Source organism: Pavona decussata, unplaced genomic scaffold (assembly GCF_977016875.1).
Source record: "Pavona decussata unplaced genomic scaffold, jaPavDecu1.1 SCAFFOLD_181, whole genome shotgun sequence".
Classification (NCBI taxonomy): domain Eukaryota; kingdom Metazoa; phylum Cnidaria; class Anthozoa; order Scleractinia; family Agariciidae; genus Pavona; species Pavona decussata.
The window spans coordinates 243,832-257,969 of NW_028145591.1; the positions used below are offsets into that span (position 1 = coordinate 243,832).

The 14,138-nt window shown below is 39.7% G+C and overlaps 1 protein-coding gene across 1 annotated transcript; it reads right to left on the bottom strand.

Annotated features, from left to right (window-relative positions):
- Positions 1–6,287: 6,287 nt before the first annotated feature.
- On the bottom strand, positions 6,288–12,981 carry LOC146463040 (uncharacterized). The gene is made up of 5 exons (XM_085084918.1): positions 12,794–12,981; positions 10,643–10,736; positions 10,023–10,182; positions 9,057–9,209; positions 6,288–6,650 (listed from the first exon to the last, which is right to left on the bottom strand). Exons 1-5 carry the CDS (start codon positions 12,928–12,930, stop codon positions 6,484–6,486), a joined length of 711 nt encoding a protein of 236 aa, XP_084941044.1. The 5' UTR covers positions 12,931–12,981; the 3' UTR covers positions 6,288–6,483.
- Between the last annotated feature and the right edge of the window lie 1,157 nt (positions 12,982–14,138).

Genomic DNA, 14,138 nt, shown 5'->3' on the forward strand with positions numbered 1-14,138 from the left:
CTAGAGGTTCTTAACAACCAAAAAAAGACCTCGGCATCCTGTGGAGATAGCAGGCAATTTGCCTGGTATTAGACTGCAAGCAGTCCCTTTCTGGATAGTCGAGGTCGCGCGGAATAGCCGAGCGCGAAAAAACTGGAGCGAACGAGCGGAGGGGGGGCTTGGGGAGAGGCGGGAAAAATTTCTCCTCGCACCAGTCTCGCTGCGCTCGACTGACCAGAAAGGGACTGCTTGCAGTCTAGCCTGGTATTTCCACGGGAAGTCGAATATCTTGCATTCCAATGAAATAGAATCCATTCTAGCGATCACTTCTGCTTCGCTTGCGGCGTCAATTTGAACGCGAAAAAGTTATCATAATCCTTACGCCTAAAAGTTCTTTCTTTGCGAGATTTTTATCTATAACTCATGACGCGTGGGCAAAGAGCAAAGACAAATTAAATGTTTTGCCACAGTTTACTCCGGGAAAGCAATGAACTTTAAACAGGGACACACAACAGTTTGTTTTAGTGGAATCTTTTTGCAGAGATTCAGATTATTTAAATTGCAATGAAAACCTCTACGTTTATTTGGCGGAATCGTGAGTATTTTTCGTCACACAGGAAAAGAAGGAGGGAGGCGAACACGTACTAAGACCAGTTCAGTCAGTTTTTCGAGATCCAACATCAGCTTGCAGAACCTTGGAAATACGGGAAATCTTCAGCTAAGGAACACAAGCAGTCATTTATGGGCCTGATTAGATTGCTCATTCCTATGCCAGTGTATCGCAACAACTTGTCAGCCTGGTTTAATTTTTACTCTATAGCGCGCGGTTAAATCTATCTTTTTCGATATATAAATTCTGCTGCATTCCGACAGAGTACATTTTCAGTGAGGCGATTTTTTCGCAGTTTCTTTTCTAATGGGACTGCAAAAGGGCGAAAATCAGCCCCATTTATAAAATCTGTTGCACTGCGATAGACTGTTGGCCTATTTTTATCAGTCGGGTCGATTTTCTTCAACTCACTAGCTTTCGTGATAAAATCATATCAAGCCAAATCGGTCCGATAAAATTACGTGTAAATCAACTCAACCTTAACCTTACACAAAGAAAATACACTCTTCAAATAATTTAGACTGTCTGGGCGTTATTTTATAGACACCGGTAAAGGAAAAGCGAACTGTCCCAATTTCCGAAAACGGGATTCCAAAGTGGGAAAGTCATAACTGTTAGAATCTGTTCTTTAATGCTAACGCAAAACTGATTAATTTTACTGAGAAACTGTAAACAGCGAGCGGCAAATGAAGGACAACTTGAACATGGTCACGTGGTCATCTCTGCAGTTTGCCGTAAACGTCATTTTCAATCTCTCTGATCGGACAGTGTTTTATCAAATAGAGCGCGCGTTCAAATTCATGCCCGAGCTGTGTAAAGTGTGACGAAACAGACAAAAAGGAAAATCGTCATAAACGAAATAAACAAACTGTGTTCAGAGAGTCAGGGACGGAAGGATGCGAAGATGGACGGTGAAAGGTCTATAACACTCAACTGTGTAATTACCGTGTGCGGTGATTTCTGTTGTCATAGCAGTGATTTGTGTTGTCACAACACTCCTTTGTGTTGTGAAGAAACTGTGTGCTCGCGTTCAAAGAAAGTTGGATTTGTTCAATGCAATTTACGAAGAAAACAAGACGCCCTTCTGGGATGAAGGGGGATTATTTGTGGCCTTCTTTAAAGGTGAGGATCTACATGGTCGCCGTCAAAAGAAGAACCCAGTTCTAAGACAGAGAGCAGGAAGAAAGCAACCACTACAACCAGAATCTGCAGTGAAAATGGAATGACTTCCACAGCGAAACGTCCATGGATTGGAGGTTTTATCTCAAGAAACCTCATTCGCCAAAGGCCACGCGCTTCTTTGCGAATTTCTTCTGGAATTACTGGTAAAAGTACCCTTACTAGTGCGGACTATAAAATTCAGGACTACAGCAAGATTGATGTTTCTATTTATCCAGTAACCAATGACAACCCAAAGGGCGCTGACCAACTTCAAGCCGCGAATGGAAGCGAAGATCACAGTCATCCACTGTACGCAATAAATGCAAGCTTAGAAGAGCATTTGTATGGAGGAACAAATGTTCCAAGCTCCAATGTGCCGGCACTCCCTCAAAACAGCGCAAATAAGACAGGTGACGTAAACATAAATCAAGAGAGTGGGCGCGAAAAAAGAAGAGAAACAAAGCGACGACAGTTGGCTGTCTGAGCAAGGTCGGTGGTGATCATACGAAGAAACTGTCATCTCAAGAAAGTGAGAGTGCATCCTTTAATGTTAACAAAAGGAAGAATAGCACCAAAACTACTGGCGTTGACTGCTCTAATCGTAGCGGCGTAGATAAGAAAGTATCGGACCCACAAGAAATCGAGCGCTTTTCCCGCGCAGTTAGCAAAAGGAAGAACAGAAGCAAACCTGCGAGTATTGCCTGCTCCAATCAAATTGACGTAGATACGAACGCAGCTTCTCAACAAATTGAGCTTTCATCCTTTGATGTTAAAAACGAGCATCAAAGTATCAAAGCTACAATGGTTGGCTGTTCCAACAAAGACAGCGCAGATAAGAAAGTCTTGGCCCCTCAAGAAATCGGTCAATCATCCACTGCTAAGAAAGGAAAGAAAAGACGCAAGCCCGCGAGCGTTGGCTGTTTCGCTCAAAAAACAGCGTCAGAATTTCAAGCAAAGAAACCACGGAAGGAACAATTTGCTGCTCGGCATCGCCGCAAGACTCCAGTGCTTGCACGATTGAGAAAAATCATCAAGGAAAAGGCATCCCAAAACGGTCCTCATTCACGTACGCGTTCTATCGTAAGACAGCAAAAACTGAAGGAGGTAGAACTGCGGAATAAAACACAATTCGTTGGACAACCAGAGCTTTCCAAAGTGTCAAATCAAGAGCCAGCAAAGAAAATGGCGATTCCATTCAGAGGGCTGTTGAATGCAAACCTACCACTGCAATCTCCAGACAAAGAATCAGCTACAGGACAGAACGTATTAGGAGAACTTATGGATGCCAAGCGACCATTACCAGTCACACCTTTTACTATGGAGCTAACTACAGAGTCAATGGAAACGGACCAGGAGTTATTACCGACTACACCCTCTATGACAGAGCTCGTGTCTCTAATGGAACAGCTTACAATTTCATCATCTGAAGGTCAAGATTATGATGTCCCTTTTATCTCTGATTATGACTCAGATGACGAGTCTGATGTTGAATGTGATCTGTACCCTGAACTACAAAGTCTGCCTGAACAAGTTCTTCAGCTTATTCAGTTGCTGGCCTAAAAGAAACCCTTAACATGTTTGACTGTATTTATGTTTAGTTATTTACTATTTCTATGTCTTGAATTCAAATGTAATTACATGAACTTTTGACTACCATTACAAATTTTAAACTAGTTTATCTAAAAACTGTTTTTTAATACCCTAATTTAATAGCAGAAATTCCTACTAAAAAACGGTCTCAGGTTTAGAAAAAATACTCACAATTCTTTTTGTACACACGGATAAACAACTATCTTATCATTCGCGATTACTTTAGTTATATAACAAATCAGATGAGCAGGTCTTTCTACTAAAAAACATTGGTCTAAAACAAAGCAAATATACGTACAATTCTTTTTGTGTTGACAGAGAAACAACTATATTCATTGTTTTTTATTCCTTTAGTTGTCTCTGAAATGTTATTCTAGTACAGGACTACTTGATTTCCGAAGTCGAATTTAAATTTGCAAACCAAACTGTATTTAGAGCAGTTTTGAATTAAGTGTCGAGAGAAGTTCGTGTTTGCTTTGGTTTAACTTTACTACGTACTGTGATTGGCCAGCAAAATTCGCGCCACTTTCTCAATCGACAAGAGACAAATTCAAACCAATCGTGACTTGCCCGCGAGTATTTTCCCGCGCTTGGCGCCGGTTACACGTATTTGCGTCGAATTCTGATTGGCTCATTCCACTGTTTATGTTTATTGTGATTTGCCAGAGGAACTATTTTTGTTCACTCAATTGAAAACCGATCTAGATGGAATTATAATTATTGATAATTCAGTTCAGTACGGCAGGGATACGATGAGTAACACAAAGTGGCACTATTGTCGTAAAGCGCTAGAGAGCTTGCTGTGCGAGACGTTGTACTAATAGCAGCAACCACTAAGCTCAGCACGACCTCTAAGACGGACCGAATAGTCATTGCTAAGGACTAGAAATCCTGAGTATTTACATATCCCTACAAACACGATGGTGTTTGTATTAGGATAGAAATTGCAGAAAAATTAAGCAAACGGTGCATCGTGACGTTATGAATGTGTGAACATGTAACAAACAAAATTATTAACGTATTTTTATAGAGTTTAGCATAACCTGGTGACCGTCTATTCAGTAAAACCCGCAATCTGATGGGCTATGCAAGGGTGAGATCTAATTATCTTTAGCATACCTCAGTGACCGACTATCGCGTAACGCGCAATCTGATTGGCTACACAGGTGCCGTCTATTTAACAATTAGATTATGAGCTCGAGATTTCTATCGCGTGATAGTTGATGAGGGCGAAGCCCGAATCAACTATCACGCATAGAAATCGAGAGCGAATAATCTAATTGTTTTAGTATAAATCTACTAGTCGTTTAAAACTAAACAAGTAAATTATCTATTTCCTCATCAAAGACACTTCGAAAACGCGAAGAAGCGGCCGCCATTTTGTTGAAAATCGCTACTCGCTATCTATCACAGAATAGATAGCGAGTAGCGTAGCCAATCAGAGAACGGCATTCGTGATAGAACACTATTAGATTTATACTAACAATCGATAGACGGCAGTTTGTCAGAGCGCGCGCGATTTAGCATGCATCATTGCACAAATATATCAAAATTTATGAAATAAAAAGATTTTTTGCCCCATAGATCGATCACTGAGGTATGCTAAAACAATTAGACGGCTCGCTCTCGGTTTCTATCGCCTTTGATAGTTGGCTCGGGGCTTCGCCCCTCGCCAACTATCAGCCGATAGAAACCTCGAGCTCGCCGTCTAATTGTTAAATAAACCGTCCTCAAAGCGCATGCGTGTAAAATTGCCGAACTCGCAGACCAAATGGCTAAAACTAAACCACTTTTTCCCAGAATTTTTTTGGTGAATAGATCGGTTACTGGTTTTGCTGAAACACTCGGAAGATTCGCTGTCGGTTTCTATCGACTTTGTTAGTTGGCTCGGAGTGAACTATCAGTCGATAGAAAACTGGAGTTTGCCGTTTCATTGTTCAATAGAAACATGAACATACGTCAAAGAGAACAATAAACTGTGAACTGTGATGGAAACGTGAGCGGTCGCAGGTAAACGTTTCTACTTCTGTTTTGAGTTCGGCAAAAGCCTAAGGACGCGGTTGTAATAATAGTGTTTTCTGGAGTGTCCTTCAGAAAATAAATTTGGGGAAGTGCAATGTGTTTCTGTATAATCAAACAAACATGGCTTTCAAGCAACCACGGTGCATATTCAGTCAAGGTTTAAATTTTCTAATGTCTCGTGTTAAAACTACTAAGAGCTTGTCGAACCAATCACGGCTCCCGTTATATCACCTGTCCTCTATTCTTTAGCTTAACATAGTTCAGTTGCGTTAATTAGCTTGAGATCTCGGAGCAAATGCCGATTATTTACCAATCAGGAGGTAAACCAAAACCTTTGTTTACTTGCTTGCACATGTAAACCGCGTTTTACATCACCAATTACATGTTTAGGCTGGTTGCACGCGAAGAAGTTTTTTTTTTAGAATTTTAACTTGTTTCGGCGTATACCAAACATGAAGGATACTTGTCAAAGAAAAACTTGTTCATGTACAAAACAAGGCTTACACTCCGAGCTCATGCAAGGTTAAGTTTATGGCGTTATGAGTCTTACCCGCATATTCATCGCAAGAGTGATACAAAACCAAATAACAAGTTAACTAAATTTCCAACGAATCGAAAAGAGTCTGTTACGAATTCTGACAAGTGCGCTTTTACTTAACAACATACGAGATGCCCCGTGATCTCTTCATAGGACGACTGTGGAATGTTTTCGGCCTTAGTTCCCACGAGTCTCCTGTAGCTCAGTGGTAGAGCACCCGAACTAGCAATCGGAAGGTCTTAGGTTCGACTCCTGATAGAAGCACTGGGATTTCCTTTTTCCGAGTATGCCTGTGTCACTCACTGAATAATACATTTTTCTCAAAAATTATGTTTGTTCACCAACCAAACTGATCACGAATGAAATGCTTTAAACTAACACAGTGTGTCTAGATCACCAATCAATAGATTTTCTACAAAAAAAGAAAAAATATATCAAATCCATAACCAAACTTTTACAGAAACTGTCAATGTTTAAGTCTGTAAGCCATGTCACCACGCAGTAAAGCACTTTAATATAAATGTTTTTCATACATGTGCATTGAGGCCATAAACTTACTAAGCCAGAAGATTAACCCTCCATGCTACACTTTTGTCTTTTTAGAGCTTTCCTGACTTTCCTCATCCTGTGTTGCCAGTTTCCTTTTTGATAAAGATCCTTTGCTAAATAACTCTGGCACATACTTTTGTCCAATAACATGTGTCCAAAGGCAGAGTTCAATTTTGTGTTCATTCCAGTCACCTTCAGGATCTGAGCACAAAAAGTAAAATAAGTATGATTATTCAGTCTGACAAGGCAGAATGGTGTGGACCACTGTAGACCTTTTACTAAAGTCATCCTTATTTAACAGTTTTATGTATGGGTGTAGGCATATTTTCCATTCTGCTGCCTTATTCTTATTATCATTCTCTGAGGGCTTTTTTTAAAAAAAAAAAAAAATGCCAGTTTGTAGATCTTTCAAAGCACCTTTCCCAAAAAAAAAGCATACAACACAATCCTGAGAAATCTAAGTTCACCATACAGTGCTCAGTTCAATGTTTGGTGCCATTAATAATTATTCTGTCAAACATGAAGTCATATAAAAATTCTAATGACATAAAGGTCTGTGTTATATTAAGTAACCAAATTCAGGGTCAGATGCATTTGTGGACATAAGTTGCCAATTTCCAGGGGGGGGGGGGGGGGGATACTCAGAATTTCTCGTGGGTTGTGTTGCTCAGTCCCCAAACACTGATCCTATTTCAGACCAAAATATGTAGTTTTTCAGACTCCAATTTCAGTGCCCGAGCTTCTGAAATCCTGTGTTGTCAGTCCTGACCTGTTATTTTCATACCCGTTTTCTAACTTCATGTTCAGACCAAAACAGCTCAAAAACCATACCTTCAGAAGCACATACCTATACAGCTAAGGGAACACCCCCCCCCACCCCTCAGGCCAAATATCCAAAAAAAGTTTAATTTCATTTTAAGGAAATACAATTAATACAAGTCTTGAGGTTAAACTACTTAAAACCACGACATTTACATTTAAGGTGGCCGAACACAGTTTGCGCGCGCTTTACAGATTCTGTTAGTGATGCTATTAAGCGTGCGCTAGGGTTGTGGTACGCAAATACGGCGGTCGATGAAGTGATCCCTCAATTTCACATGAAATGGATAATAAAGTTAAGTTTTGATCCTAAATAACTAAGTTTCTCGTTTCTGGACTCTTTTTCTTTTCTTTCCGAGGAAAAAGGTCATTCACCAAGACATTTTGCATGCTTTTCATCTTTGTCATGAAACCCAATTAAAGCTGCGCATGCGCATTTGAACAAAAAATTGCGACTGGTTGTTTTCGTGGAAATGAACTGTTTTCTAAGGAACCGCTCATTAGAATTTCGTGAAATTTGGCATGAAAATAGTTCTCTAAAAGCGTAACTCGCCTACAAAGAGAAACCTAAATCTAACAGAGGGTATCTTCACAAGACATTAAAATGCAAAATCAATATTTACAGGAGAGCTCTCTGTTAAAATTACATGAAAATAGCAACTGTGTCAGTGTTTGGTGAGTTTTTCTGGATACAAAAAATGGAATAAATCTAATGAGTACATTTTCTAAAAATAAAGGAAACCTACTATTTATGGACGTTTAATAGCTCGCTGCGTTGCCATGGAAACGGTACTTAGCTCAACAAGTCGTACGAAAATACATTCTTTCTTAGTTAGTCTTACACCATACCAATTTTGGGCGTCCAGAAATACATAGTTTCCAAATAACGTCTTCTAACACCTTTACACTAAAAAACTGTATTCGGCCACCTTAACAACCGGGGCTGACTGCAAAACCAAAACCACCAGCACTGTGTAACCCTAGAGCAAGAATTGATTTTCTGGTGGGAGTCTGGGACAAAGAATGGCTGCATGGCACACAGATGGTCAGACGTCATGTGATCAGTTTCAAAATCTCTTGGAATAGCTTGTCTCAGATCTCTTGCCACTAAATTGTGCACTACGATACTATATTATGATAACTTTATTTAGACATGGTAACTCCATCAGCTTATAAATTTAATCATTATCAACTAACTATCTCTCTACCTAACGTCAATTATAAAAGAACAAAAAATTAGAACAACAAAGGTTGCTTTTCTTGGAGGCCATGTTTAAAATCTTACTTAAAATTTACTTAAAACTGTGGCAACTCATATCACCAACACAGGATGTTGAACTTTCTTAGCAGGCTTCAGCATAACAGACAGGGCTGTTACTAAGTATTAACGCAGGCATGACATGTACATTTTCATCTGTAACACTCCAATATGTGGCCATTTATGGCCATGTAATGAAGGCCTGACGTGTGCCTGAACTTCTAGCGGGGTCTGGGGGCACGTAACCTTAAAAATGTTTTCAAATCAGTCCCTTAGAAAAACAATAATATTCCCTGCACTCTAGAGCAAGGCTTACAGAAGCAAGAAATTCCAATTTGCTTTGCTCCATGTGTGTACTTATTAAAATAATCTCAGGGGCTACTCATCACCCATAATGTTAAGTGAGCTCAAGTCATAACAGGTGTTATGGATTATGGCCGTCCTGGTGACAGCAGATCTCAGCAAGTCTTCAAAGGACTCTATAATTAATGAAGAAAAAACAGTGTACTATCATTTCAAATGGCGCTTACCTTTTTTGACTAAATTCTTCAGACAACTTCTTATTTTCTCAAGATATTGAAGATAGAATTTCAACGTGTAATCTATCTTTCCAAACCCTGGGATGGCTTGTATTGACTCATCTGCCATGAATGGTACTGTCTGACTACCAGCACACAGGATTGCTATACAAGGTGAAAAGAAAAACCCTTTATGACATTACACCGCGTTGTAGTGTATGAGGTGTACAATGTATGGTAGTTCTCCATGAATTTAGGTGAAAAGCTGGTTTAGATGCTTTTCTGGGTACCATCCATGTCACTGGAAGTAAAGTGTTCCATTTAGTGGAGATTGAGTTTGCAGGTTAAAAAAAACTGTACAACTTATAATAGTTAAAAACTGCAGGGACCATGAGGACCCACAGTGGTGAAGTGGCTGGCGCATTGGATTTTCAATAAGATAAGGTTGGCCTCTGCATTGTTGTGTTGTTTCCATGGAGATGAAATTTCAATCCACACTGTCTCTCTATACCCAGGTATATTGTATACTAATACGGTAATGTTGGCAAACTGCCAGGCATAACTCTCCAACAAATCCCACCCATGGGGGGGGGGGGGGGAGACTAGTAATAGTACTAGCTAAACTAGCCTCTAGCTTTTATTTGCTATAATTCATTGTATATTTTATGTGCAAAACTCTGATCATTTTTTTTGCCGAATGGTTTAATTTCCATGCATTTATATTTTTGTTATGGTAATAGCTGCTGTTTTTGTAATGTCTTTTTACTGTGGAAAAAAGTGTGGATGAACATTTAACAAATGAATGCAAAAGTGAATGAAACTTTAAATGCAAGTTTGGGACAGTTTTTAGATTTCTTGACCAAAACCCGAGGCTTAACCAGGCTAACTTCAGTACTTTCCCAATGCTATAAGACACACCCTTATATTCCTGAGTCCTCTACACCTTCCAAGCTGTTGATGAAGCTGTGTTTACATTACCTGAAGCTGTTGCAGGCCCCACTGCTTTTAGTTTTGTCAATTCATTGATTGCCGATTTGACATCAGGTAAACACTTGAAAGCTTTGCTTGTCACCTCCTTTACTGTTTCGCTGTCGTTTGTCTGCACTAGCTGAGCGAGGCGAGGCCTGAACTTCCCACGCTATGCGGGTCAGCACATAAAAGTTCAAATTGAAAATTATTATTATTCAAGACAGAAGTGGTAGAAGAAATGTGGGAAAACCCAGAACAAATTTGCATAGAATAGATTTAGGATGGAAGGCACAGTTGGCATGATAATAATTATTATGATGATGAGTATTATTATTTAACTTGAAGTTCTACGACCTGCAAGACTGGGTTAACATTAAAAGTATTTAAACACTGAAAATAGTCTTGTGATGTCATTTTTGTTTTCATGAATGAGACTGGCACATTCACATTCATTATCACAATGTTCCAGTTTGATAATTTCATCTTTACACCTGCACACAGGATTGCAATGTTTGTTGTACCAGGCTGAAAAATTTTGATATGGAATGAGTACATGTAACTATTCAAGTTCCAGTGCCAGCAAGAGAGGTACTTTGACAAAGAAATGAAAATTTCTTTTTTTAACTTACCGTCAGCTTCCATTCCATGAGCTTGACCAGTTCTTCTTGTGTTAGGAATTTCTCTGCTCTGCTGTTGATTTTTTCAGGTAGTTGGTTCTGAAACCTACCGGTAGTGATACAGATTAGGAATAAAATATTGTGTTAGTTCTTTGTTGGAGCATTTTGAACATAAAGGTAATGACTTCCCTTGGAATTAACAACGGTTACCCAATAATTCTGATAAACAGTGTACTAAGGCTTACAGGACCTGACTGGTAGTCTTCAGGGAACATTTGTTAATTTTCAGAGAGGAGGGGGGGGGGGATGGGTGAGAAAATGTGGGGACTTGCAATTTTTGCCAGTCACTATGCTAAAAGAAGGGGTCCCACAGTATGTGCAGAGTTATGGAGGGGGCCCTTGAAATTTTGAAGAGTGGAAGAAGAAGCAAAATATACTGTGTACCCCTGGCGGTATTTTGGTTAAAAAAAGAAGTGGTATCACCATTTCTTGAATAGAGGATTATTTAAAATGCTGTTGAGATTCTAAAATACATGCATTGCAGCAATGTGACAGTAACTGAACAATCAACATATCCGCAATGTTACAAGCACCGTGCAATAAACATTGGGAATGCAAAAAAATACAACTGTATTAAATGGTTGTTTTGTTTGTTTTATTGCCTTATGTAATCCTGCGATAATGGCGATAACTATAATTTATGCACTCTAAAAGCACTGTGATGAAAAGTGATGTGAGGTTGATTAAGAGGCTAATGAGATTTTTTTTCAGGTGTCTGCTTACAGGAGCTTAAAAACAAAGGAAATTTCTAAATTGTAACCCCTGATAGTGGCCAGTGTCCATGGCTTACCGAAATGTCCACTTACGGGGATGTAAAAATCAGTACAGAGTTTGTATGGGAGTTCAAACGGGGTTTTGTGAGGGTGGTCATAAATAAGCTGTCTGCTTACAAGAGTGTCTATTAAGAGAGCTTCCACTGTATTAAAATCAAAAAATTAAAAGTTAATTTGAGATGTTTCTGTAGGTCCAGCATATCATTTTCTGTTGGTCTAACACTGGGCCAGAACAGAATGTACAATCCTTTGTTGTAGCACACTGACAAAGGATTGTACTTTCATCCAATGAGGCACCAACCTTTCAAGTAGTCTGTTAGCTGTATAGCTGGCAGGCTGTTGGGAAGGGCAACGATTAGTGGCTCTGCGGTCAAAACTTTATATTCATGCATGGACAATACTGGCAGCTGCATGTATGCAGGCTAACAGTGTGTCACGGAGGATGAAGTTAAGGACAAATTTGGTAGCTTGGATAGCACATCTGATGATGAGCACCAGTTTATAGCCATTATACACAAATTGGCAGAGGGACAGGCTCTTGAAAAATTGTTTACTTAGAATAAAACAGTACCCTAAGTCACCCCAAGCCCACACATGAAGCAGCATGAAGCAACTGAGAGTAATGCTGGATAGGATGTTAGTCTATTGTTAGCTAGGTTACCTCCAGCAGTTTGTTGCCAAATAAAATCATTTAAATACACCTGGGTGGAAAGAAAAAATGTGGAGCAAAGTTTCTTGTTTAAAGAAGTAATACCATGGCAGGGACCAGACCTCCAGCCACCGACATTGAGATTGAAGTCCAATGTGCTAACCACTACACCACAGGGCACCCATGAAAAATAGTGTGCATCCGTTACATAAAAGTGCATTGTTCATAGCGGTTGGGATGGTGGGGGGAGGGGGTGGACATTGAAATATTCCCCTAATAAAATAGGGGGTCCTAAAAACTTCAGTCTTACTTAGGGGGTCATAAAAAAAAAAAAAAAAAAAAAACGTTTTGCTAGTTTTACAAACCCCCCCCCCCCCCCGCCCTGATAAAGGTCCCTTGCTGAATGTGGAATATTTGTCACTCAAGATTCCTGTTGAATCTTTGCCCATACATGGCGTGGCTGTAATTTTATAAAATAGTTGTAGCATTAATGATTTCTGTGGCTCTCTGTACAAATTCTGTTCGATCGACTTTAACAGTACAGCAAGCACGCGAATATCTCTGCACGCGCGATATCTCTTCGAGTTCTGCCGTATTCTACAGACTGACAGAGACGCAGAGTGACAAATACTACTGCATTCGACTGGTACATTCCAATAAACAATCTCTGAATTTACTTGCCAGTGATCAAGTTCCATTAGCTTCTTTGCCTTGTCTTTCTTTTCTTTATCGGCTTTAACTTTTAATATCTTTTCATACAACTGAAATGATTCCTTCCACGGATCGATCTCCTTTTCCTCAAACAGACTGGTCGCCATTTTGCTTTCCCACAGGCCTTCCCGCCAAATTTGTCTGCTCCCCAGGCTGTCCGCGCTTTTATGGGCACGCAATCCCAACAATCACCACGGGTGCAGAGGGTGATACAAATCTTGCGTTTTGATTGGTCTAGAGGAGTGTGTGATTTAACAAATAGATTCCATTTTGCCGTGCCTCTGTACTCTGATAACGCACAGATGACGTCAAACTGTGGTGGGAACAAAGAGTAGCGTGACTGATGTTCTCAGCACGGTTTGACGTCCTCTGTGCGTTATCAGAGTACAGACCCACGGCAAAATGGAATCATTTGTTTTGTACAATAACCAAGACATTTCAACACACTTCGTACCGAGCATCGCGTTGCCTGAGCTGAGTCAAAAACTTTCCAGCAAACTCAGTTTTAGACTACTACACACATGCAATTGTGATCTTCTAAATTAGAGTATAATCCGAAAGAATTTCACTAACAATATTTTCAAAAATATTACAGCATGTTAGTCGCTTCACTGCGATTTGTAATAGACTACTCGCCATTACCAGATTTCTATCGGCGACATATTTCGACAAATATTTTTCTTCCTTTTCACGTCGCAACAAAGTTCTAGTTTTTCTATCCTAGTTGAGGTCACTCTCAACAGTCTTTGTCCAATATTTTATTGGGTAGTTTTCCTTTCCTGCGAAAATTTTCCTGTGTTTGGTCGCTACTTGCAAAAACAGTTTGCAAAACTTTGTTGACCAGTCGCTCTGGCTGGACTCTAGACTCTAATAAGAGTCTAATTTAGAAGATCTAATTTAGAAGATCACAATGGCATGTGTGTAGAACTCTAAAACTGAGTTTGTTGGAAAGTTTTTGACCCAGCTCAGGCAACGCGATGCTTGCTTACGAAATGTGTTGAAATGTCTTGGTTATTGTATAAAACAAATAGAATCCATTTTGCCGTGGGTCTGTACTCTGATAACGCACAGAGGACGTCAAACCGTGCTGAGAACATCAGCCACGCTACTCGCCTGCGGCTCATAACGTATATAAAGTACAAGTAACTAGAATTATTTTCTTCAGTTTCCCGTTTTTCAATGTCAATAAAAAAACGAATTGAAGCTACTCAGAGTGTATTTAGTCAGTGACACAGGCATCTTGCAGTCTGTCCCAGTTGTTAAACGCCGTGTGGTTTTTTGTAAGAAATTTAATCAACTTCAAGACTTGTAGAAT